Raw genomic sequence first — 25,242 nt, forward strand, 5'->3', positions numbered from 1 at the left:
CATATAATCATATATCTCAATGGCAATCCCATTGTTCAGACCATTTGATATCTCAAATTATCTGAACTCTAAAGTAATCTGGTCTCTGAGGCTATTTTATCTCTAAGGCTATTTGATCTCTGAAGCTACTTGATCTGTAAGACTATTTGATCTGTAAGACTATTTCATCTCTAAGGCTATTTGATCTCTAAAGCTATCTGATCTCTAAAGCTATTTTATCACTAAGGCTATCTGATCTCTACAGCTATTTGATCTCTAAGGTTATGTGATCTGTAAGGTTATTTGATGTCTAAGGCTATTTGATCTCTAAGGATATTTGATCTGTAAGGCTATTTTATCTCTAAGGATATTTGTTCTCTAAGACTATTTGATCTCTAAAGCTATTTGATGTCTAAGGATATTTGATCTCTAAGACTATTTGATCTCTAAAGCTATTTGATGTCTAAGGTTATTTGATCTGTAAGGCTATCTGATCTCTAAAGCTATTTGATCTGTAAGACTATTTGATCTCTAAGGCTATTTGATCTCTAAAGCTATCTGATCCCTAAGGCTATCTGATTTCTAATCAATCTGAACTTTGAGAGTCTAATACTTCTAATACTCACATAACCCGCGGGCCGCGCGTTGCTCACCCCTCCTTTAGAATATAACCTCGAAAAAATTAACATGAAGAAAACAAATTCTGTTCTTTTAAATGTAAACCAAATTTTCTGAATTGTTAAACAAAGCCAGTACACAGTTTTTTGTAGATTTTTCTATTGGTCTGGGCAATGCTTCTGTACTAGCCAATAAACTGTCAACACAAGTCTAATATTTGTATAACTGTGTTTCTCAGACTTACGGATGTATTTCATAGAGTTATGGCGTAGTTCATAGATTTATCAACAAGCACAACCTTACAACTGATGAAAATACTTGTTGCTAAAGATATCAGTTATATTACCATAGATTTTTCTTACATGTATTTTTGTCATATTCTATGAAGTGCTTATTGAATAATAAAAATATTTTATTAAAAATTAAGGGATTTTAGATTATGTTATTCAAGACTAAAACATGATGATAGCGAATTACTGTGAACTATTCCAATGCATCGGAGCCAAGCATCTTAAAGGCGTCAACATGGTTATGCTGTTTTCTGTTCTATAAGTCATGGATTTGACCCTAAAAGCAGTAGTTGTAACACAAACTTAGAGCAAGTATTTTTTATTTTGTAAACCTATTCGGAATGGAATATAAGAAGTTTCGAATCATCCTCTGCATTACAGGTCCATTTCCACTATTTTGGTCATTATTAGTTCTCATTGCCATGAAGCATATAGATACATACTGTAGGATAAGCATATGGATACATACTGTAGGATAAGCGTATGGATACATACTGTAGGATAAGCGTATAGATACATACTGTAGGATAAGCGTATGGATACATACTGTAGGATAAGCGTATAGATACATACTGTAGGATAAGCGTATGGATACATACTGTAGGACAAGTGTATGGATAAATACTGTAGGATAAGCGTATGGATACATACTGTAGGATAAGCGTATGGATACATACTGTAGGATAAGCGTATAGATACATACTGTAGGATAAGCGTATGGATACATACTGTAGGATAAGCGTATAGATACATACTGTAGGATAAGCGTATGGATACATACCGTAGGATAAGCGTATGGATACATACTGTAGGATAAGCGTATGGATACATACTGTAGGATAAGCGTATAGATACATACTGTAGGATAAGCGTATGGATACATACTGTAGGATAAGCGTATGGATACATACTGTAGGATAAGTGTATGGATACATACTGTAGGATAAGCATATGGATACATACTGTAGGATAAGCGTATGGATACATACTGTAGGATAAGCGTATGGATACATACTGTAAGATAAGCGTATGGATACATACTGTAGGATAAGCGTATGGATACATACTGTAGGATAAGCGTATGGATACATACTGTAGGATAAGTGTATGGATACATACTGTAGGATAAGTGTATGGATACATACTGTAGGATAAGCGTATGGATACATACTGTAGGATAAGCGTATGGATACATACTGTAGGATAAGCATATAGATACATACTGTAGGATAAGCATATGGATACATACTGTAGGATAAGCATATGGATACATACTGTAGGATAAGCGTATGGATACATACTGTAGGATAAGTGTATGGATACATACTGTAGGATAAGCGTATGGATACATACTGTAGGATAAGCGTATGGATACATACTGTAGGATAAGTGTATGGATACATACTGTAGGATAAGCGTATGGATAAATACTGTAGGATAAGCATATGGATACATACTGTAGGATAAGCATATGGATACATACTGTAGGATAAGCATATGGATACATACTGTAGGATAAGCGTATGGATACATACTGTAGGATAAGCATATGGATACATACTGTAGGATAAGTGTATGGATAAATACTGTAGGATAAGCGTATGGATACATACTGTAGGATAAGCATATGGATACATACTGTAGGATAAGCGTATGGATACATGCTGTAGGATAAGCGTATGGATACATACTGTAGGATAAGCGTATGGATACATACTGTAGGATAAGCGTATGGATACATACTGTAGGATAAGCATATGGATGAATACTGTAGGATAAGCGTATGAATACATACTGTAGGATAAGCATATGGATACATACTGTAGGATAAGTGTATGGATACATACTGTAGGATAAGTGTATGGATACATACTGTAGGATAAGCGTATGGATACATACTGTAGGATAAGCATATGGATACATACTGTAGGATAAGCGTATGGATACATACTGTAGGATAAGCATATAGATACATACTGTAGGATAAGCATATGGATACATACTGTAGGATAAGCGTGTGGATACATACTGTAGGATAAGCATATGGATACATACTGTAGGATAAGCATATGGATACATACTGTAGGATAAGCATATAGATACATACTATAGGATAAGCGTATGGATACATACTGTAGGATAAGTGTATGGATACTTACTGTAGGATAAGCATATGGATACATACTGTAGGATAAGTGTATGGATAAATACTGTAGGATAAGCGTATAGATACATACTGTAGGATAAGCATATGGATACATACTGTAGGATAAGCATATAGATACATACTATAGGATAAGCGTATGGATACATACTGTAGGATAAGTGTATGGATACATACTGTAGGATAAGCATATGGATACATACTGTAGGATAAGTGTATGGATAAATACTGTAGGATAAGCGTATAGATACATACTGTAGGATAAGCGTATGGATACATACTGTAGGATAAGCGTATGGATACATACTGTAGGATAAGCGTATGAATACATACTGTAGGATAAGCATATGGATACATACTGTAGGATAAGCATATGGATACATACTGTAGGATAAAGGTATGGATACATACTGTAGGATAAGTGTATGGATAAATACTGTAGGATAAGCATATAGATACATACTGTAGGATAAGCGTATGGATACATACTGTAGGATAAGCGTATAGATACATACTGTAGGATAAGCGTATGGATACATACTGTAGGATAAGCATATGGATACATACTGTAGGATAAGCATATAGATACATACTGTAGGATAAGCATATGGATAAATACTGTAGGATAAGCATATGGATACATACTGTAGGATAAGCATATGGATACATACTGTAGGATAAGTGTATGGATAGATACTGTAGGATAAGCGTATGGATACATACTGTAGGATAAGCATATGGATACATACTGTAGGATAAGCGTATGGATACATACTGTAGGATAAGCATATGGATACATACTGTAGGATAAGTGTATGGATAGATACTGTAGGATAAGCGTATGGATACATACTGTAGGATAAGTGTATGGATAAATACTGTAGGATAAGCGTATGGATACATACTGTAGGATAAGTGTATAGATACATACTGCTTGATCAGCCAAGAAATGTTTAGTGTTAGAGGGGACGGGGAGAGAGAACATTGGATTGGCTAGGCCTGCTGTATGCTGACACAATGTCTGAGACTAATCACACTGCCCTGCTGACCTGCTCAGACTCAGTAATACAGGAAGCCGCATTATACGGTATTTGCATAGATATATATACCTAGATTGGCCAATAGGGAAAAAGCCTGTCAGACCTAAATAGCACGACGTAACGTCACTGTATTGTACCTCACGCTTGACTGCACTGCTGTTTACAATGAATCTAATGGGAAGAAGGTAACAAAATTACATTTGTTTTCACATAAAAACCTTCTTGGATACATAATCCAGTAAACTAAAGCAATTATGTGATAATATCTGATAACCACCATAGATTAAAACTATAAAAGCTATGAATTGTTGCACACAAATCATGAGCCATCATGGCTTTATTTGCAACCCTCTCTTACCCCCATTCTCTCTTTTCCCCTTCTCCAAAGAATAAGTTAGAAGGGGAAAAGAGAGAAGGGGAATGGAGAGGGGAGGGGAAATAGCCCACCCACTCAAAGAGCCAGACCTTGGCTAGGTAAATAGACTAATACGCTGAACTAAACATGACTAAATATGATGAGTATGCAAGTATGTCTGAAGTCAAAAATGAGACAGAATGATTATTTTACAGCTGGCTAGGTCACCAAAGCTGAAGTGTAATGATTGTATCACTAGCATCGTGGATGTTACCAACGTTGATGTAAACCATGCAACGAATTCCCTAATTACAGTTAAGAATCAGGGTGGCTTGACTTTGTCTTCGCCTGTGGTGATTGAGGTTTGCAACCACAGCGAGAAAGCGACAAGAGTGTTGCTTAGTAGTGCTGGATTGGAGAAAAATTTTGCCAGGCTAGCACTAATTGCTACCACTAAGAAGCCAGTCACGAAAGGACAATACCAAGTTATTTGTACAATATGCATAAGCAAGTTAAAGGTTGACTTGCAACAAAATTCACATTGCAGTTATTTGGTATCATAAGATTCACCATGCCTTACTCTGTTGTGTTGTAGGTGTGAAATATATGAGAAGGTGATTACAAGCTCTTAAAAGCTAAAAACTTATACAGTCATACTTCAACTTACGAGCTTAATGCGTTCCGAGACTGAGCTCGTATGTTAATATACTCACATGTTGGTGCAATTTATTTATATATCGAACAATTAATTATATATTGCTTGGTTTCCATACTCTAAAAATGCAAATAAAACACTCAAAACAAGATATTGTAACAGAAAGAACATGTTGGTTATTGTCATAATTTACCACATGCTTTCAAAAAGCAACAATCAAAAAATAATACAAGGAAATGTGATTATTTAAAATGTAAAATTAAATACATACAATAGCAGCTAATGCTAGCGTTTGCGAGAGAGGGAGATATAAGTTATCCTTCATTACAACAGTTGTCTTTGATAAATTTGAATTTTATCAATGTCTTAAAAGACAAACTCAGAAGCAAACCTAAAAGCAAACTTTCATTTTTAACTTGACGTAATTAAAATTTCTTCGGCGTTCGTAGTTTAAAGTTTCTCGCTGGTTAGCTAATTTTTCCTTTGTTTCGCTTTCACGACTAGCCGGCCATCTTAAAATAAATCTATCTAAATACGTTCGCCTTTGTCGCCCTTTCAACATGTTGCGATTAGGACGAACACAGGTGTCGTCACAAAGGATTAATGCACGACCACTAGCCAACTTGCCCGAATGTCTATTGTTATAGTTTTGATAGATAGCACCGGCCTTTTCACGTAGCATCGTTTCAGTTACGCTGTCACCGGATAACTGTTTATCTTTTATCCAATTAAATGCCTGAGCAGTCTCTCCATCAGCGGTCGTGAAGATCGCTGCGCCTTTTAGAAACTATAGTTAGTCCTTTTGCGAACTAAATGCCCTGAATATAATCCTTCTGTTTGATAATTGTGGATGTATTTCTGTCATATTGCTGAGATAGCTCAATCACGCATACACATTTCGCATATTTTTCAATAATTTTCTGTTTAATATCAACTGTTATCAATTGATTTTTTTTGCACCATCTTTAATTTTACTGGCAAACTTTCAGTCAACGCAGAGTACTTTTAATTCACATACAGTGTGATTCTGCACTGAAAATCGCGCACAAAGACGCAGTACCAAAGTATAAACCTGAGTAGTTGAAAAATACAGAGTGATGCTGTTCTCATAAAACACCTTCGGCATACTTGGCAACTGACTCACGTGCTCGTATCTCAAACATGGCTCGTATGTTAGCACTGAAACTTGCATAAAAGCTGGCTCGTATCTCAAGTTTCTCGTACGTTGGAGCACTCGTAAGTTGAAGTATTACTGTACTTAGTAATGTTTAGTTCAACATGATATTAGTCTTTTACCTAGCCAGGGTCTGGCTCTTTGGGTGGGTTGGCTATTTGCCCCCCTCTCCATTCCCCTTCTCGCTTTTCCCCTTCTAACTTATTCTTTGGAGAAGGGGAAAAGAGAGAATGGGGATAAGAGAGGGTTGCAAATAAAGCCATAATGGCTCATGATTTGTGTGCAACAATTCATAGCTTTTATAGTTTTAATCTATGGTGGTTATCAGATATTATCACAGAAATGCTTTAGTTTACTGGATTATGTATCCAAGAAGGTTTTTATGTGAAAACAAATGTAATTTTGTTACCTTCTTCCCATTAGATTCATTGTAAACAGCAGTGCAGTCAAGCATGAGGTACAATACAGTGACGTTACGTCGTGCCATTTAAGTCTGACAAGGCAACCGATGGGAATAGCAATTATTGGCCAATCTAGGTATATATATCTATGGGTATTTGCAATTGAGGGAAGCGACAGAGAATAAATATGTTTATGGTTATGTGTTTATTCCGGTGCCTGTATAGAAGCTGGGTGTGTTTAGGCGGCAAGAGATCTACTCTCGTGGATTTATTTTGAACAAAGACTGTTATATGGCTGGCAGCATGAGTGATTTATTTTGTGTATAGGTATTAAATCTATTTTTAGATTTCTGATAATTTGTCATATTTACATTTCTATGTATTAGTTTTTACACAAAAAGCTTTTATTTTTTCATTATGCGCTGTAGTACAGATATAGATTTCTCCCGTGAGCATCTTGAACATGTTATATTGAGAGTTAGCTCAACTTGATAAATGTAATATCTCATGAGTCACAGCTTCTACTTATCTTTATGACTGTTTGTTTGTCTGTCTGTTTGTTTGGGTGTCTGTCCGTTTGTTCAATTGTATGTCCATTTGCCTGTGTGTCTCCTTGTTAGTTTGTTCATGAACACTGCTTAGGTTTTTGGAAATTACCCCTTTTAAACATATTTATACTTTGACTAAATGATGCCAAGTAATTATTTTAGTATATTTTAGTTCAAAATATTTATTATTCCATAATAAATATTTGACATTTAAATTTTTAGTTTAAGCAATAAAAGGGACCATAAAACTTTGTTTAGCTATTTTGTTAAAACATCGTTACAAACTTGAAGACTTACAAAAAACTTGTTAAGATTTTTATTCAATTACAAATATTTATATATTTTTCATTGCAATAGTAAGAATCATGTTCTTTTTATAAATGCATAAATTAATTAAAAAATGTCACTTGTTTATCTTAATAGAAGGTAGAAATAGCTCTGTTCATCCTTTCTATTCCGCAATATTCAGCTAGAAATAAATTCCTCTATATGACCATTGACTACTCTTTGCAGTCTTAATATTTCATGCATCTACTAGCTCATCATGAGCAGTAGAGGTTCTTGCAATGATGGTAGCTTACATTTGGCATCTTTCCAACTAATTGTAAAGATAAAACTTCCTTTGTAAACTTTGATAAATTGTTGAATGATTTATTGGTTGATCTGGCTGCCATAAATATTCAAATCAACCAGATGGCTGCCAGCTAGTCATATCTCAGATATTGACACGGAATACAAGATAACTTATGTTCACTTAAAAGTTGTGCTACCTTTCATCATATTCTGTACACTTTCTGAAAATACGAAAGAGATAAACAATATTATGTCATTGAAGGACAATTTATTTCATTTGGTCAACTGCCTTTGTTCACCCAGCATCTGGCTGGCTAAGCAACATTCTGTGGTATAGTAATAGCTGGTTAAAAGGCTAATAGAAATAGTCCCTCATTGAGCAGGGTTTGCTTTTAAAAAAAACTTGGCTACAATATACCACATCTTTATACCATATCCTCTTTTCTATTTAATGCAATGAGTAACATTCTATTTAGATATAGCTATGATGTTCTTGTACTGGATTCGCTCCCAGGAAAGCACGTGTTAACGGACCACCTGATGAGTAGTATACATAGTTTGCTTTGCTGTATTGTTACTCATAAGCAGTCGTACTATAGAGTACAAGAAATAAACATTGAATAATACAATATTGCATGACTAACAGTACATAATTGCATAATAGCGGTTTGAAAATTACATGCAAATATGATTTGACAAAGAATGCAGAAATAATAATATGACAGTAATACTTGTTACAAACTCACACAAGATTTTGCTTCCTTAGAGCCAAGAAACACATGCATGTAGATAAACAGGTGCTACATTGCACACATATAATATAGATTCTGTAGCAGAAGCTAAGAAGAACAAAAGCAAACTTTAAAATATAGATACTAATTTAAAATACTACATGCATGATAAAATGCATTCTTCACAAGACAGAATTAAAACACAAGAATAAAACAAGCATTATTTTATGTACTTACATAAATTGTATATAAATATCAGTCCAGATAACAGGCTACTGCTGTAGTAAGCAATTGCTACATTTTAAAATGAATAATATGTATAGATAAAATAGTTTAAAGTGTGTAAGCAGTAATTATGGATGCTTAGACAGAGGTGTCTGACTGAGCACTGACTCAGTGACCTAATTTAACTGAGCAAGGCAGCCAAGAATGTTTTGTGGTAAAAAATGCTTCCTGCCTAATGACAAAAACATATGTCATGATTCATTTCAATGTTTGGCCAACAAGCACAGTAAACTATCCCAACACAATTCTGAACTTAGAATTACAGCATTTTTTAAATCAAAGCATTTATTGGAAGTATATTAACATAATATATTAATTAATATATTATAATAATTTATTAATACACCGCATCAATTAATATATTTAATTATGATATAAATTATATATTAATACTAGATGAATGTGGGACCTTGCACAGGTAATAACAACAGTTTTGCACGGAAAACTTATTTGTAATCAACATATATAACATTTAATATTATAACTTTTAAGTGAAGGTCTTTGTTTTTTTTATTTCCGGCCAATTCAAAATTCAAATACATGTATTTAGAAGCTCGAGGCATAGTTAAATCAGGTTGTTGAAAAACATTTTTTACTAGTTACGCTGCACATTCCCTCAAGACTTCAATAAGCTTATAAACAGTAGCAGGTTATGAAGTTGCCATTGGCTAAGTTCTTTACCCAATGAATTTGAGTGAATTAAACTAGTCTAAATTTTTACTATAATAAGAGCCGTGTCAGTTCTTCTGTTTGGGCGTCAAGGAAAAAGATCACACCTCTTAGTAATGAAACCTGTACATTCGGAAGCACAGAAGTTGAACCAAGGACACTATCACTAAACCATGCAGCAACCTTACCACAGCTTGGAATAAAAGTGCTAATAATTGTTACACATCATGATCTGTCACGGCGCACTGGACTGCAAGCGTTGTTTTTGGGAAAGTCTGTGAACGTATTTTTCTTTTAGTAGGTTAAGAGTGCTTGTAGTAGTTTGTTTCTAGTAGGTCAAACGCTGCAAGCACGTATTTTAACCAATCGTTATAAACTGGACATACTACAGACAAACAAACACTCAGATTTATATATATATAGATGAGAAGTAATAAACAAAGATCTATAAATTTGGTAAGAAATTTATTAAAATTTGACTATGCATAAAAATTACTAAAAGTTTCATATTACACAGAAAGTGTGTAACAAGAAACTTTTAGTATAATAAGAAACTTCCCGGGCTCTGCACCTCGACTAGCCACGCTATTGTGCACGTGGGCCCTCATCATTAAATATAGATTGATTTTTCTATTATGTTTTTTTTGATTCTTTGATGAAAATACAAACAAAAAAAGTAATTTTTATGCTTAGTCAAATTTTAATAAATTTCTTACCAAACTTATAGCAAGCTCTACTTTAGTATCGAGCACTTTATGCTCACTTTTGGTCTATACTTTATTGTAAATAAAGATCTATATATTAATATTTCTTACATAGAGACGATAGATACTAAGTTGATGTCGTACCTTAATACATGTATGCAAATTTTCATCAACTAAAATTAGATTTTACTAGCAAACTTTCATGCTGATTCGATATCTTAGCTCAATCTTATAAACGATGCTTTAGTATTTTGTTCAGCCTTTTAGAAAATGCAACTTATAAAACAATCCAAGTTATTAGATAGCTGATCATTTGGAATCATTTTGTTTTGGTCTCTAAAGCTACATGCAGCTATTACTAAACTACATCCAATTGCGATACGCAGTTCTTAAAAACAATTATTTTAAAACAGACCATAGCATTGGCTGACTATACCTCTCACTGCCTTGTACTGCATAGGTCTGTTGTACACAACACAAACCACTCTGACAGTCTTTCAAACTAACAGAAATCCATATACCAGTAATTAATGGAGCATGTCTCCTTCTTTGAAAACTTAAAAGCTTTATAAATCTTCAGCGATCATAATCTAACTACATAAACTTCTAATAATGGACTCACTAAAACTATAGTCGATCTCATCTCATCAATCTTTATAATATTTGTACTTTATCACAATATGATCTTGTTTTGTCATTAAGATATAAACTAGGAAAATGATCAGCTTTTAATTAAAAAACCATCAAGTAGTATGAAATATTTTTGAGGTGTAAAAGTATTAAACTGCTCAGGCCTAATTTTTGTTTCAAGTTGTATATAGATAACTTTAAGAAAGCGAGCAAATAGTTATATGAACTTTTTTGACAAGAAGCGATACTTTCGTCGCTTGACTTAAACTAAAGTGTTATTTGAATTTGCCTTCCTTGAACACTCTCTTTTTTAACAGGCTATTTAGGAAGATGATTACACAGTTTTATTGTGTAAATCTGTTATATAAGCATAAAAGCTATAGTACAAATGATCAAATTATGATTGCAGAAAAACAATTATTGTGTGCTGTTTGCTATTTGATGTTTGTAATTGGTCAACTGAAGCAAGAAACTTTTCATTGCAGATAAATTGATAATAATTACCAATGGTGTAGACCGTGTGTAGTTTTGCAAGCAATCTTTTTGTAGCCAACTTCAACTTTGACATATATATTAATATATATTATATTAATATATATTATATTAATATATATGTATTACATTATTATATATCTTTATTATTTATGTATTATAGTATATACGTATGGTATGGCTCTAGTGTACTACTGTGAGTCACTATAAGCTCCAGCTACTTTGTTTTATTCATTGTTGATTATGGAGCATATATATATATATTAATATATATAACATTTTATGATGTACTGTTATATATTAAATAATAGTACATTTAACATATATTAATATATAATATGTAATATAATATAATAATATTATATAATAATATAATATTAATATATAATGTACTATTATATATATTATATAATGTAAATTAACTATCAAAAGCTTACATTATTATAGTTCATGTCTTCTGGTTATGGTCCTGTGTTACGGCGTTAACTAGGAAGATGCACTTTTGAATGACCCAATGAATAGACCTGGATATAGATGAAAGATGTTACTATTCCTGATTATTATATAAACATACAAATGTACAATGCATGACACAGGCCCATTTACATACGGTAATTACCAACACAAAATGATGACTACAATGAATACATTATACTAACACCAAATAATGTTATTATTCTGTTTGAACTCAGGTTAGTTCAAACAGAGACTGCAGACTAAAAAGAGTTCCCTTTTATGTTAAAAATAAATCTATAAAAATCTGCAGAGTCACTGACCGGCAAGTCTTAAAATGATTGGTGACATGTTGGAAAGCTTACAAATAAAACCCACTTGTCAAGATGACAGGTGATGACAAGTGCTCATTGACCAAAGTGGCGATACGACACAAGATGCGGCATTATTGCACACTTGTTAGAAAGACTTTTTTAAGGAGCTAAAAAGTTTATTCTCACACTGATTCAGCAGTTTGAAGCTTTCAATTTTATTTAAATCTTTACAAAGTTTATAGATGAATATAGGAATACTTATAGATTATGATATGACAGAGCAAGAAAGACAAAAATAACAGTATCTACAGCTGCTATTCAAAAACAGTTAATCTTTCTTACTTAGCATTTACAATAAAAACGAGAAGATGATGTTATACTAAACAGAGGGTTTTATAGCTCCCAGTTATTTGTCTATTGCGTGATTAAAAACCTTTCCATCTACATCGAGGCATTACATAATATGTTGTATTGTATTTTGCAACACTTCAAAATTTAGCTGAACTGCTTTTTAACACCTGAACTGCGATATAAAGCAATATTCAAATCAGTCTAAGAGCTAACATTATAGTCTATTAGTATTGGCGATCCAATGGCCAATTCAATATCATTGAATATTGTATTGATACTGGATATTGATATGCAGAAAGACTCAGTATTGTATATTGATATTGGTAGGTATTAAAAATAAGATATTGATCACCTCAGATATTGGATATTGTAGCGACAGATTATTTAGATATGTAATAAATATTAAGTGTAATGGTAACATGCTTTTAAGGTAAACTTACACAAAATTTTAGTAGGTTTTATCAAAAAATATCGGTATTTTTTATCATTTGTGATTGTTTTTGATGTTTGAGGGGATCTGACTGTCAGGATTTAAACGCTCAGAAGAAAAGTTTATGCCGAGATGATGTCACTAGTTACTATCGTTGCTATAGTTGGTATCAGCTATTGCGTTCCAGTTGCGGCGTTACGTGTCTCTATTCTGTCGGTCATTTTGCCAAAGTGTAACTATAAACACTATAATCACACTTTGCTTAAATCGGAGTGTTCCAAGAAAGGATCTCATTCAAACTATTATATCTCTGGACTGAGTAGTTCTAAAAAGACACAAGTTAGGTCAAATTGAATCTTGGTGTCTTAGCTTTGTACTGATCCTAGCTGAATACCCGAATTTGCACAGGTAATAAAGAAGTTTTTGCAAAAAAAAATTATTTTTAATCATCTTATTTGTTTATTTCTGTGTGTGTCTCACTGATGCATAATTCAAACATTTGAAAGCTCAAGGCATAGTTAAAACAAAGTGTGGAAAAACATTTCTTACTTTCTCCTAATTCCATACAAGTATGGAGTGGTTATTCTAGTCCTAAAACTTCATTGCTTTAATTGAACACACGAGCTCACAACCGACAGACAATCACTAAGATTTATAAATTATTTTATTTTGCATCACTTCAATTATGTAAGTTCACCTCTATTTGCATCTTTCTGCTGTCCGCTCTCTGACAGCTAGTAAATTTGTTCCTTCAAAAACTTTATCAGATTAAGTAATGACTTGAAAAGTTTTTTCCCTATATTATTTTATTTATCAATTATTATTGGTCATCATTAATCTGATAGATCATTAAACTCATTTATTATTTATCGTTAATTGATCAATGTATTAATTATATAATAATATGTATTAACTACATATTAATATATATTAACTTTATATTAATATGTATTAACTACATATTAATTTATATTAACTATATATTAATATGTATTAACTACATATTAATATATGTAGTTAATACATATTAACTGAAGTAAGGCAGCGTGTACTCATGCTACAGATAGTACTGTTTTGGCTATTGAAGCCTCACCATTACAGCTCAGAGCAGACAAGGGAGACAAATCCCATTGACAATGAGAGTTTACTTTATTATTTTATATATATATATAATATGTATATACATATATGTTATATATATAAAATATGGGTTATTAAATATAAAATACAGACTATGTATATAAAAAAAAATATATAATCACCTAATCTTTTTTGCATGTTCCGTATGGAGTCAACCTATATTCTGAAATATTCTTTGAAACTTAGCCAAAATCTATCCAGAGTTGCATCAATGTGCTGTGCTGTGCTGGAGAGGGGCTGTATAGAGTAATGGGCCTGAAAGAGCAGTTGAGGAGAGAAGACAACTACTACTGCTCACTAGACTCTTCACAACTTAACTGCTTATTATTATTCATGTGGAGACTTTTTCCCGCTTATAAAACTTGGGGTTGTTTCAAGAAGGTTTGAATTCACTGCTAGTCTTTACCGTACTAAGACTACGATGAAGTCTGCAAAACACACTTCACATAACCAAAAATATTACATAGCACTACATAAAATTAATTAATAAGGATATGAGATGCACTGGCATAGGAAAATTGCATAGTATTAGCATAATAACATGAATATAGTACGCATAACACTTCATACATAACACTATATGTAACATGTAGTCATGAAAATAATGTTTGTTGCTGCATAATCTCTGTTAATTATTGCTAGATTAGACTGAGTTGCTATTGAAGCATACCTTTCCAACAATTAAAAGTATTACATAAGAACAGACAAACTAAATTAAATTAACTGACCTTTTGTCTCCTTATTACAACCTTTGTTGATAATATGAATTTACAATCATATTTTGTTTAAAAGTTCTATTTACTGTTGCCAGTACCAAGTTGCCAGTAACAAGACTTCTGACTGTTTACGAAGGTGGCTGAATTATTAAAATTTTAAAACATAAAAGGATGACCGGAAAGGTCCCAGGATTGGCCAAACACTCCATGATGCAACCTGACAGTCCAATCCAGACAAAGACACGCAGCAGGCGGCAGCAAAAACATATGGAATTTTACACTGACTGACTCAGAGAGACTAACATAGAATGTTAGACCTTATTCAAGTGCTTGTAGCTGGTTAAGTAATTATCAGAAAGAATGATTCAATGAATAGACAACAAGCAATACATATTAATATATAGTTAATATATATTAATATGTAGTTAATATATATTAATATGTAGTTAATATATATTAATATATAGTTAATATGTATTAATATGTATACATAACTACATATTAATATATATTAACTATATATTAATATGTATTAACTACATATTAATATATATTAATATGTATTAACTACATATTAATATATATTAACTATATATTAATATGTATTAACTATATATTAATATGTAGTTAATACATATTAATATATAGCTAATATATATTAATATGTAGTTAATATATATTAATATATAGTTAATATATATTAATATATAGTTAATACATATTAATATGTATTAACTATATATTAATATGTGGTTAATACATATTAATATATAGCTAATATATATTAATATGTAGTTAATATATATTAATATGTAGTTAATACATATTAATATATATTAATATGTAGTTAATATATATTAATATATAGTTAATATATATTAATATGTAGTTATGTATACATATTAATACATATTAACTATATATTAATATATATTAACTACATATTAATATATATTAATATGTAGTTAATATATATTAATATATATTAACTATATATTAATATGTATTAACCACATATTAATATGTATTAACTATATATTAATATATATTAACTATATATTAATATATATTAATATGTAGTTAATATATATTAATATATATTAACTACATATTAATATATATTACCTACATATTAATACATATTAATATATATTAACTACATATTAATACATATTAATATATATTAACTACATATTAATATATATTAACTACATATTAATATATATTAACTACATATTAATATATATTAATATGTATTAACCACATATTAATATGTATTAGCTATATATTAATATATATTAACTACATATTAATATATATTAACTAATATATTAATATATATTAACTACATATTAATATATATTAACTATATATTGATATGTATTGCTTGTTGTCTATTCATTGAATCATTCTTTTTCTTCAATATACTTAATATAGATTGTAAAAAAGACTGGTTGAAATTATATGGCCAACATTATATTTCACCCATTTTTATTATTAACACAGCAACGGTTTTTTGTTGACATACGGATTGCTTGATTGAGTACTGCGATGGATCGTTATGCATACTTTAGGTAGTCTATTGGTTTCTGTTATGATATTCAGTACCATGATGTGAATAGTAGTGGATGAGTATATGCCCCGCAAGCTTATTAAATATTCATATTGAGATATTATCATAAAACCAATTACATGCATAATATAATTTATGTATATGTAATGTATAAATCTATATGTCTGTTTTTTGTCTGTTGTTTGGTCTGTCCAGCTATAGCTATTAAAATCGTGCAATGAAGAATCCGTACCGCAGAAGATTTAATCTTGGAATCTCCCATTCCAGAGACGATATGCTAAACCATTGAGCTGCGCGAGATTGATGGATTCATTGGGCGATATATGTTGCTATGTGGATACAAATACGCATACCGCTCTGCATTGCGGCGCAACATCAATAGAGCTTGCTCTCTGACGGCTCTTATTAGTAAGTTTAGCAATATGGATAGTAGCTTACTCAAATTAGCCATTGGCAATGTGCCAGGCTAATGGCAAGTGGCAGGTAACTACATTACTCGCCATTGTTTTATAAGCTGTTTTATGAACCTTTGCGTGCTCGCAAGCGCACACACACAAACTTTAAGATTTATATATATAGATATATGTACTATATATAATATATTTAATATATATATTTAATATTGTATATGTTTTATATACTTAATGTATAAAATATATTGCATCTTTACTAGATACATATGCATATATGTGGCAGGGATTACGTGTTTGTCACAATTTCCATTTCCATAACATTTCCATAATTCATTTTCATATTATTTCCATTTCCATAACATTTCCATAATCTATTTCCATATTATTTCCATTTCCATAACATTTCCATAATTCATTTCCATATGATTTCCATTTCCATAACATTTCCATAATTTATTTCCATATTATTTCCATTTCCATAACATTTCCATAATTTATTTCCATATTATTTCCATTTCCATAACATTTCCATAATTCATTTCCATATTATTTCCATTTCCATAACATTTCCATAATTCATTTCCATATTATTTCCATAACATTTCCATAATTTATTTCCATATTATTTCTATTTCCATAATATTTCCATAATTCCTTTCCATATTATTTCTATTTCCATAACATTTCCATAAATCATTTCCATATTTTTTCCATTTCCATAACATTTCCATAATTCATTTCCATATTTTTTCCATTTCCATAACATTTCCATATTTCTAAAATAAAATTTCCATATCGATTTCCATAAAAATTATGGAAATATTTATGTTTATGGAAATGGAAAAGTAAACATTTCCATAATATGTTTAGCGATCCCTGGTGTGTACGTATGTGTGCGCGCTTGCGTGTCAAATGAGCGTGTGTGTGTGTGTGCAATCGTCAACTCTTCCCGAATATGTGATTAATTTATACATAATATGAATATGATATTTGCTTGCTAATATACTTTATTTAGGGTCTAGGCAACATCAAAACTGTATGCTACCATTGCCTATAACTAAGCCAGAGACGATTTGAGGTGTTTTGAGAGTTTCTTTCAGACTCCCTTAATAGTTTCTGTAATACCACTGATGTTAGCTGGGTTTGTGTGTTACCATTGTCCGTACATGTAGCCAAGTCCAGAGACAATTTGAGTTAATTTCTTCCAGACCACTTTAATAGTTTCTGTAATACCACGGATGTTAGCTGGGTTTGTGTGTTACCATTGTCTATACATGTAGCCGAGCAAGAGACAATTTGAGTTAGTTTCTTCCAGACCCCTTTAATAGTTTCTGTAATACCACTGATGTTAGCTGTTTGTGTATTACCATTGTCTATTCATGTAGCCTAGTCTATACAATATAACTCCCCTCTGTTTATATCTTGGATTACGTGTATGTTACAATTTCCATAATTCAATTCTATGTTATTTCCATTTCCATAAAATTTCCATAATTCATTTCCATAATTTCCATATTATTTCCATTTCCATACCCTTTCCATAATTTATTTCCATATTATTTCCATTTCCATAATATTTCCATAATTCATTTCCATATTATTTCCATTTCCATAATTCATTTCCATATTTTTTTCCATTTCCATAACATTTCCATAATTTATTTCCATATTATTTCCATTTCCATAACATTTCCATAATTCATTTCCATATTTTTTCCATTTCCATAACATTTCCATAATTCATTTCCATATTATTTCCATTTCCATAACATTTCCATATTTCTAAAATAAAATTTCCATATCCATTTCCATAAAATTATGGAAATATTTATGTTTATGGAAATGGATATGGAAAAGTAAACATTTCCATAATATGTTTAGCGATCCCTGATATGTGGGCCTATATATGTATTGTTTTCTAATAATAATTATAAAGTTTTATAATGCCAATTCCAGTGCGCTTGTTTACTACCAGCCAGCTGCCAATTCATCCATATTATGCATAAAACCACAAGTGCAAATCAGCCTTATGATATAATGCCTTATCGCTGCCGATTCATATTCAAATGTACAACTACAAGCTGCTCGACTCGTTTACCTTAGTGAGATTCACCCCTCTTCAGCATTCCTTTACCTTTAATGATAGCTGTTTTTAGAATTGCCCCACAGAATAAAAGAAATAAATGAAATCACTGCTGCCTTTGTGCTGTCACTATTTGAAATACGATGATTCTCCTCCAGTTTTATATAAATTTTCAGCAATTGTTTTCTCATTCATTTAATATTATATTCTTAGAGAGTGTAGACTTCTTTATAACTAGATTAAAACAGAAACCTTATTTTACACCTAACTCTCTCCGGGAAAGGGGTGAAAAAAGTATGTTTATCTGTAATTATGTATGCTTTTATTTTTTTGATTAATGTTGCTTATGCATATCTTTAGTTTTTGTAGTTCTTATCAGCACTTCACATTATATTTTATTATTATATTTTTATTATATATTATTATTTTATTATGTCATATGTTTATCAAGTTGTAAACACGTTTAGTTTTATCATGTTAGAAAGTAAATATACCACAACAAATACATTTATACATCTGTGCAGAACTTCATTACTAATTCTGGAAAGGCAGTTGCAATATATATTAATATAATATATACTATATTAATATATATGTATTACATTATTATATATATATTTATTATATATGTGTTATGGTATATACGTATGGTGTGGCTCTACTACTACTGTAAGTCACTATAAGCTTCAGCTGCTTTGTTTTACTTATTGTTGATTATATAACATATATATATTAATATATATAATATTTTATAATGCACTGTTATGTATATTATATAATGTACTTCAACTATCGGAAGCTTAAATTATTATAGCTCATGTCCTCTGGTTAGGGTCCTGTGTTATAGCATTCACCAGGAACAAGCCCTTTTGAATGACTCAATGAAAAGAACTGGATATACATGTAGATGAAAGATGTTATTATTCGTGAATATTTTATGAACATATAAACGTACAATACATGACAGAAGCCCATTTACATGTGGTAATTACCAACACAAAATGATGACTACAATGAATACATTATACTAACACCAAATATTGATATTATTCGTTTCAAATTTTCATTCAATCAAAAGTTTGAAAAATTATCCACTCCAATCAAATGAAGATGGAAGATGAATGGTGTTTCCATTGCCATTCCTGTTGCCGTTGTTGCCACTTCCGGAGTTTCTGTTGCCATTCCTATTGCCATTGTTCCCTGGTCCATAGTTGTTTCTACCATTTTCGTTGCCATTGTTACCAGATCCGTAGTTGTATCTACCATTGTAGTTTCCGTTGTCTCCCGACCCGCTGTTGTGGCTGCCATTCTGGTTTCCGTTGTTTCCAGATCCGCTGTTGTGACTGCCATTTTGGTTTCCGTTGTTTCCAGAGCCTCTGTTTTGGTTACCATTCTGGTTTCCATTGTCTCCAGAACCTTTGTTGTTGTTGCCATTCTGGTTTCCGTTGTCGCCAGAGCCTTTGTTGTGGCTGCCATTTTGGTTTCCGTTGTTTCCAGAGCCTCGGTTTTGGTTACCATTCTGGTTTCCATTGTCTCCAGAACCTTTGTTGTTGTTGCCATTCTGGTTTCCGTTGTCACCAGAGCCTTTGTTGTGGCTGCCATTCTGGTTTCCGTTGTTTCCAGATCCGTTGTTGTTGTTGCCATTCTGGTTTCCGTTGTCGCCAGAGCCTTTGTTGTGGCTACCATTCTGGTTTCCGTTGTTTCCAGAGCCTCTGTTCTGGTTACCATTCTCATTTCCATTATTTCCGAATCCATAATTGTTGTTGCCATTTTCGTTTCCGTTGTCGCCATGTCCGTCATTGCGGTTACCGTTCTGGTTGCCATTGTTTCCGTATCCTACATTCTGGTTACCATTCTTGTTGCCGCTGTTTCCATCGCCGTTGTTGTGGTTTCCATTTTTATTTCCGTTGTTACCAAAGCCTTGGTTGTTATTGCCGTTGTCATTTCCGCTGTCTCCCGATCCATGGTTGTCACCTCCGTTATCATTGCCATTTTCTTGGGTTCCGTAGCTGTTGTCTCCATAGCCTGAGTGGACGCTGCTTTCATAACCTCCATTGTATCCACCATGTGGTCTAGCATCATAACTGCCAGAAGGATATCTATGAGTAGGCTGAGGATAGTGACTTCGTGCAAGCTGTCTATTACCGTAGTTATTTACATATCCGCCTTCTACAAAATTGAGTAAAATGGATTAGGCTAGAAATAATCCTAACAGTAGCACTTTTGCAGCACGCAACATTTAAAAATGGGCGAGCAGAGGTATAGGCCTATGTAGCATAACTATTATCAGTAACCGACTTAACATCATTATTAATATAAATAAATAATTTTTTATATACAGTTTTTTTCTTTTGGTATGTAATATAAACACCATTTTATTGATGATTACGAAAGTCAAAAGCAATTTACATTTACAATAATTTTGGTATAAGTTGAGAAATACTTGCAGCTACTGAAAATATCCTGTAAAATCTTTTACTTTGATTATTGTTTATGTTGCTGGAGTGGAGTAGAAAGATACAAGTTATGAACTATATTTTAGTCGTTGTGTACATTGTAAGTTGTAAATTTTTGTCAATTTACAACCAAATATAAGTGATGAACAATCACTTTTGTACTTATAGTATTTATATAATATTAATAATAATAATAATGATAATTTGATCTATACTTTTGAGCCTGGCAACATAACAATTTGCAATTAGCAAAATATTATGAAACCCTAAACTTTTTAAAAGCCTTTTTTGTTGAAAGTTCGAATATTTTTGCAAATTATTAAAGCATTTAAAATTAAATAGTACAAAATATTTGTTTTGCAATTTAAAAAATCATTAGACATTTGAGAATAGACTTCAAGGTGGCTGAATAATATACATTTGCTCTATTGAGTATGTAACTGTAGCAGGATACACAGTTTTTAGCATGAGTATGATAAAGAAAAGACTTACTAGGAGTTGGATATCCACCAGGGGCAGCACTGACGGCAACAGCCAAACAGAGAGCTAGTACTATTCCATGCATGATGCTGATCTGAAACAAGTAAAAAACAAGAATATGACCTTGTGGAACAAACAAGAACCATCAATGAAATAATAACAATAATTACTATTATTGTATTTATAACTGAAGAAAAACAATTCATTGTATATCTATAATAATAATAATGAGTTTGGCAAATTCAAATTTTGTACACAGACAACAAACATTACTAAATTAGAATTCATGCTTTAGCAATTAGTATCTTGGTGGGCTGATTAGCTTCAATGAACTAGTCATAACTGGTCATAAATGGTCATAAATGGTCATCGCTGGTCGTAACTGGTCTTAATTTGTCATAAATTTTTAAAACTGGTCATAACTGGTCAGTAAAATAAACTAGCGTTAAATAAAAATTTTATAAAGCATTGTATGTTTATTTAGGAAATTATGAATCAAACTTTCTTTTTTTATTTTTCAAATGAAAAACAACTTTGTTGAAATAAAAAATATTTATTTTGAAATTTTTAAGTAGAACTGTCAGTTATGATTCCAAGTGAGTAATAAGCCCTATGCAGTAAAGAAAAAATTGCAGAAAAAAAAGCAAAGCTTGAGTAAAATCTACAGCCCGTGAGATTATTACCATAAGTTACTGGATTATAAAACAACACATTTATGGAGTAACTAATTGTACTTTAAAATCACGCATCAAAGTTTGTAAGTTATTTAAATAAAATTTGAATTTAATTGCAACCAATAAATTAGCTCTACAGTAGCTCAAAACTTTGCAGTTACAGTACTTAAGAGGCATATCATCAAATGCCAGCTCAAATGCAGATGTGGCTTTGGTAAGGGAAAGTTTATATACTGAGTCTGCTACTTGCTCAAATCAAATCATCTTACATCCTAAAGTCAAAGGTGCGCTATTATAAATGCAGTTGTTGTTCCATCTACTTTGATATACATATAAAAATCAATCTCTAGTTGTCTCTTTGCGCTAGTTTCTTGGCTCTTATTTACTAACAGCCTATAGGCTCTCTAATACATCTATAGCTAGAATAAAAGTTAGCCTCCCAACTTAAGAACTCTCTAGATGCTGAGAAATGCACACAAAAGTGCTAACATGTTTCTATCAACTAATATGTATGATTAATAAAATTTGTGGTTACTAACATGCTTATCACCGATCTACTTGCTAACATACATGTACTTACAATACTTATAATACAGAACTGAGATCTACATCTACTAACATAAAGTTTGAAATTTAAATTGAATTATAAAGAGAATTCTCAAACTTTTATTATTATTATTAATGCTGTTATTTATCATAAGATTTTTTGATAATTAAAAAACTAGAATATGCAATGTAGAAGTTGGTAGTTTCTTACCTTCTTGTGCTGTGAGAACCAAAGAGTCGGATGATGTGGCTCTGGTAGAGGAAAGCTTATATACTGATTCTCCTACCTGCTCAACAACTGAAGAAACATGGTTGCTACCTGTGTGACTTCCTTTTCTCAAAACAGACGACCAGATGCTATAATAAGCTTTTGTCTTTTGCCGCTTCCACCAGCTTATCTTGGCATCAGCTGCAAGAATGCTCTTGACATCAAGGCATGGCTTTGACAGATAATTTAATGTGCAGCGAGGAGGCTGATGAATGCCGTACTATTGAATGTTTATCTGATCTTATTATTAACAGCTTTTATTGTTCTTCAAAACTTCAACTATTTGCAAGAAGTCATAAATTATCAGTAATTGAATCTTCAAAGGCATAGTTTAAAAATGGAAATGGTTTGGAACCGAAATGGTGGCTTGACCATACTCAGGCGAGCGTTCTCTGTGCCAGCTATTAATGTAGGTAAAACTAGATTTGTTTTATCTGGCAAGACAGAAGACAAAATAATACAACATATATGTTAACTAGATAAATGCCCGACATTGCCTGAGTAATAAAAAAGTCTTTACACAGAAAATTAATTTTTGCTTAACATATAATAACAGTTACCATTCTAACTTTCAAACTTTACAGCGTGAGAAAAGTGTTTTGTGCAGCTCAAATAAATTTTTAAAAAAATTAAGGTTTTTAAACTTTTTTAGACAACTGTAACTTTTAAATTTTATATCTAATAACATTATCTAATATCAGGCTAAAACAAATACTGCTAAAGGTACATTAGAAAAACTTTAAACATGTAAAAGAAGGCAGCTAATAATTACTTAAATCCATTCAACTTCCACCCTTTTTGCTGCATATTTTCTCGAACACTCCAAGTATAAACCTTCATCATAAACCAGATTATACCAGTATAAACCAGATAATACCAGTTCAAAAAAGCATGAGTTGTGTTTCTTTACTTAGCCTATTTATATTAAAGATTTTACACCTTCTTGGTTAAAAGACTGTCTTATCAGCGTGACAGTATTTGTTTAGGAGAAGATGACTCTAAAGCTAACCTGTGTACACACCCTTAAGACCTGACATGTCTGTGCAACAGGTTCTTAATTTGCTTAAGAATGTTGTTACAAAAGATTGGTCTAAGCTTGAGTTTTTCAGTGTATACGTTTTCTTATATTGGCAATGAATAACAAGCTCTTTTGAAAGTTTGCTTGTCATTTTTTGTACTATGACTGAATGTACAAAATATTTTTGTACAATCAGTCATTATTAAGAGCAAATAAAAACCTAAACTAAACATAATTAACATGTTTAATATAGCTTAAAAGCTGTTAAAATAAAAGGTATAATTTTTTAAGCTTTTTACATAATGTCTTGAAATCATAATTCAAATGTTTTCCAACAAGCCAGCGAGTTTAATTTACAAAAATAAATCATCACTGCATATTTTTATATTATTGTTATTATTATAACTCTAATCTTTAATATATATGCTTCATGCTTGCTCATAATGTACATAAAAGAATGACTGGCAACTTTGTAATCCTGATTGAAGTGCGATGTGTTGAAGTGTTAGTCACCATATTCACTGCTACATTTCCAACAAATGAGATCTTAATTCTATTTCATTAAATGACATTCATTTCTCTTTTATCAGCACAATGATCTCCTTATTTATATTTTTTAGCATGATGAGTTTTACTTGTCAAGCCACTTGGGCGACCTTTTAACCTTAAAACTCTATTTAACCGGCCAATGCAGACAAAGGCTAATCCGACTGTGTGGAGAAACTAACACCATGAAGTTAAAAAATATTTAGTAAAGAAGCTCTTATGATACATGTATAAGAATTTTCTAGATATAGGTTGAGCAAATAGTTTATGTCTATTGAGCTTCATGTGTCTATGTGTCTATGTGTCTATGTGTCTATGTGTCTATGTGTCTATGTGTCTATGTGTCTATGTGTCTATGTGTCTATGTGTCTATGTGTCTATGTGTCTATGTGTCTATGTGTCTATGTGTCTATGTGTCTATGTGTCTATGTGTCTATTGAGCTTCATGTGTGTATGTGTCTATGTGTCTATGT

At 31.7% G+C, this 25,242-nt stretch overlaps 1 protein-coding gene across 1 annotated transcript; it reads right to left on the reverse strand.

The window, feature by feature from the left end:
- Positions 1-19,679: 19,679 nt before the first annotated feature.
- Positions 19,680-23,289, reverse strand: LOC137391093 (insoluble matrix shell protein 4-like). The gene is made up of 3 exons (XM_068077450.1): positions 23,149-23,289; positions 21,730-21,811; positions 19,680-20,950 (listed from the first exon to the last, which is right to left on the reverse strand). The coding sequence occupies exons 2-3, from the start codon at positions 21,800-21,802 to the stop codon at positions 19,869-19,871; spliced, it is 1,155 nt and encodes a 384-aa protein (XP_067933551.1). The 5' UTR covers positions 21,803-21,811; positions 23,149-23,289; the 3' UTR covers positions 19,680-19,868.
- Between the last annotated feature and the right edge of the window lie 1,953 nt (positions 23,290-25,242).

This window comes from Watersipora subatra, chromosome 3 (assembly GCF_963576615.1).
Source record: "Watersipora subatra chromosome 3, tzWatSuba1.1, whole genome shotgun sequence".
NCBI lineage: Eukaryota > Metazoa > Bryozoa > Gymnolaemata > Cheilostomatida > Watersiporidae > Watersipora > Watersipora subatra.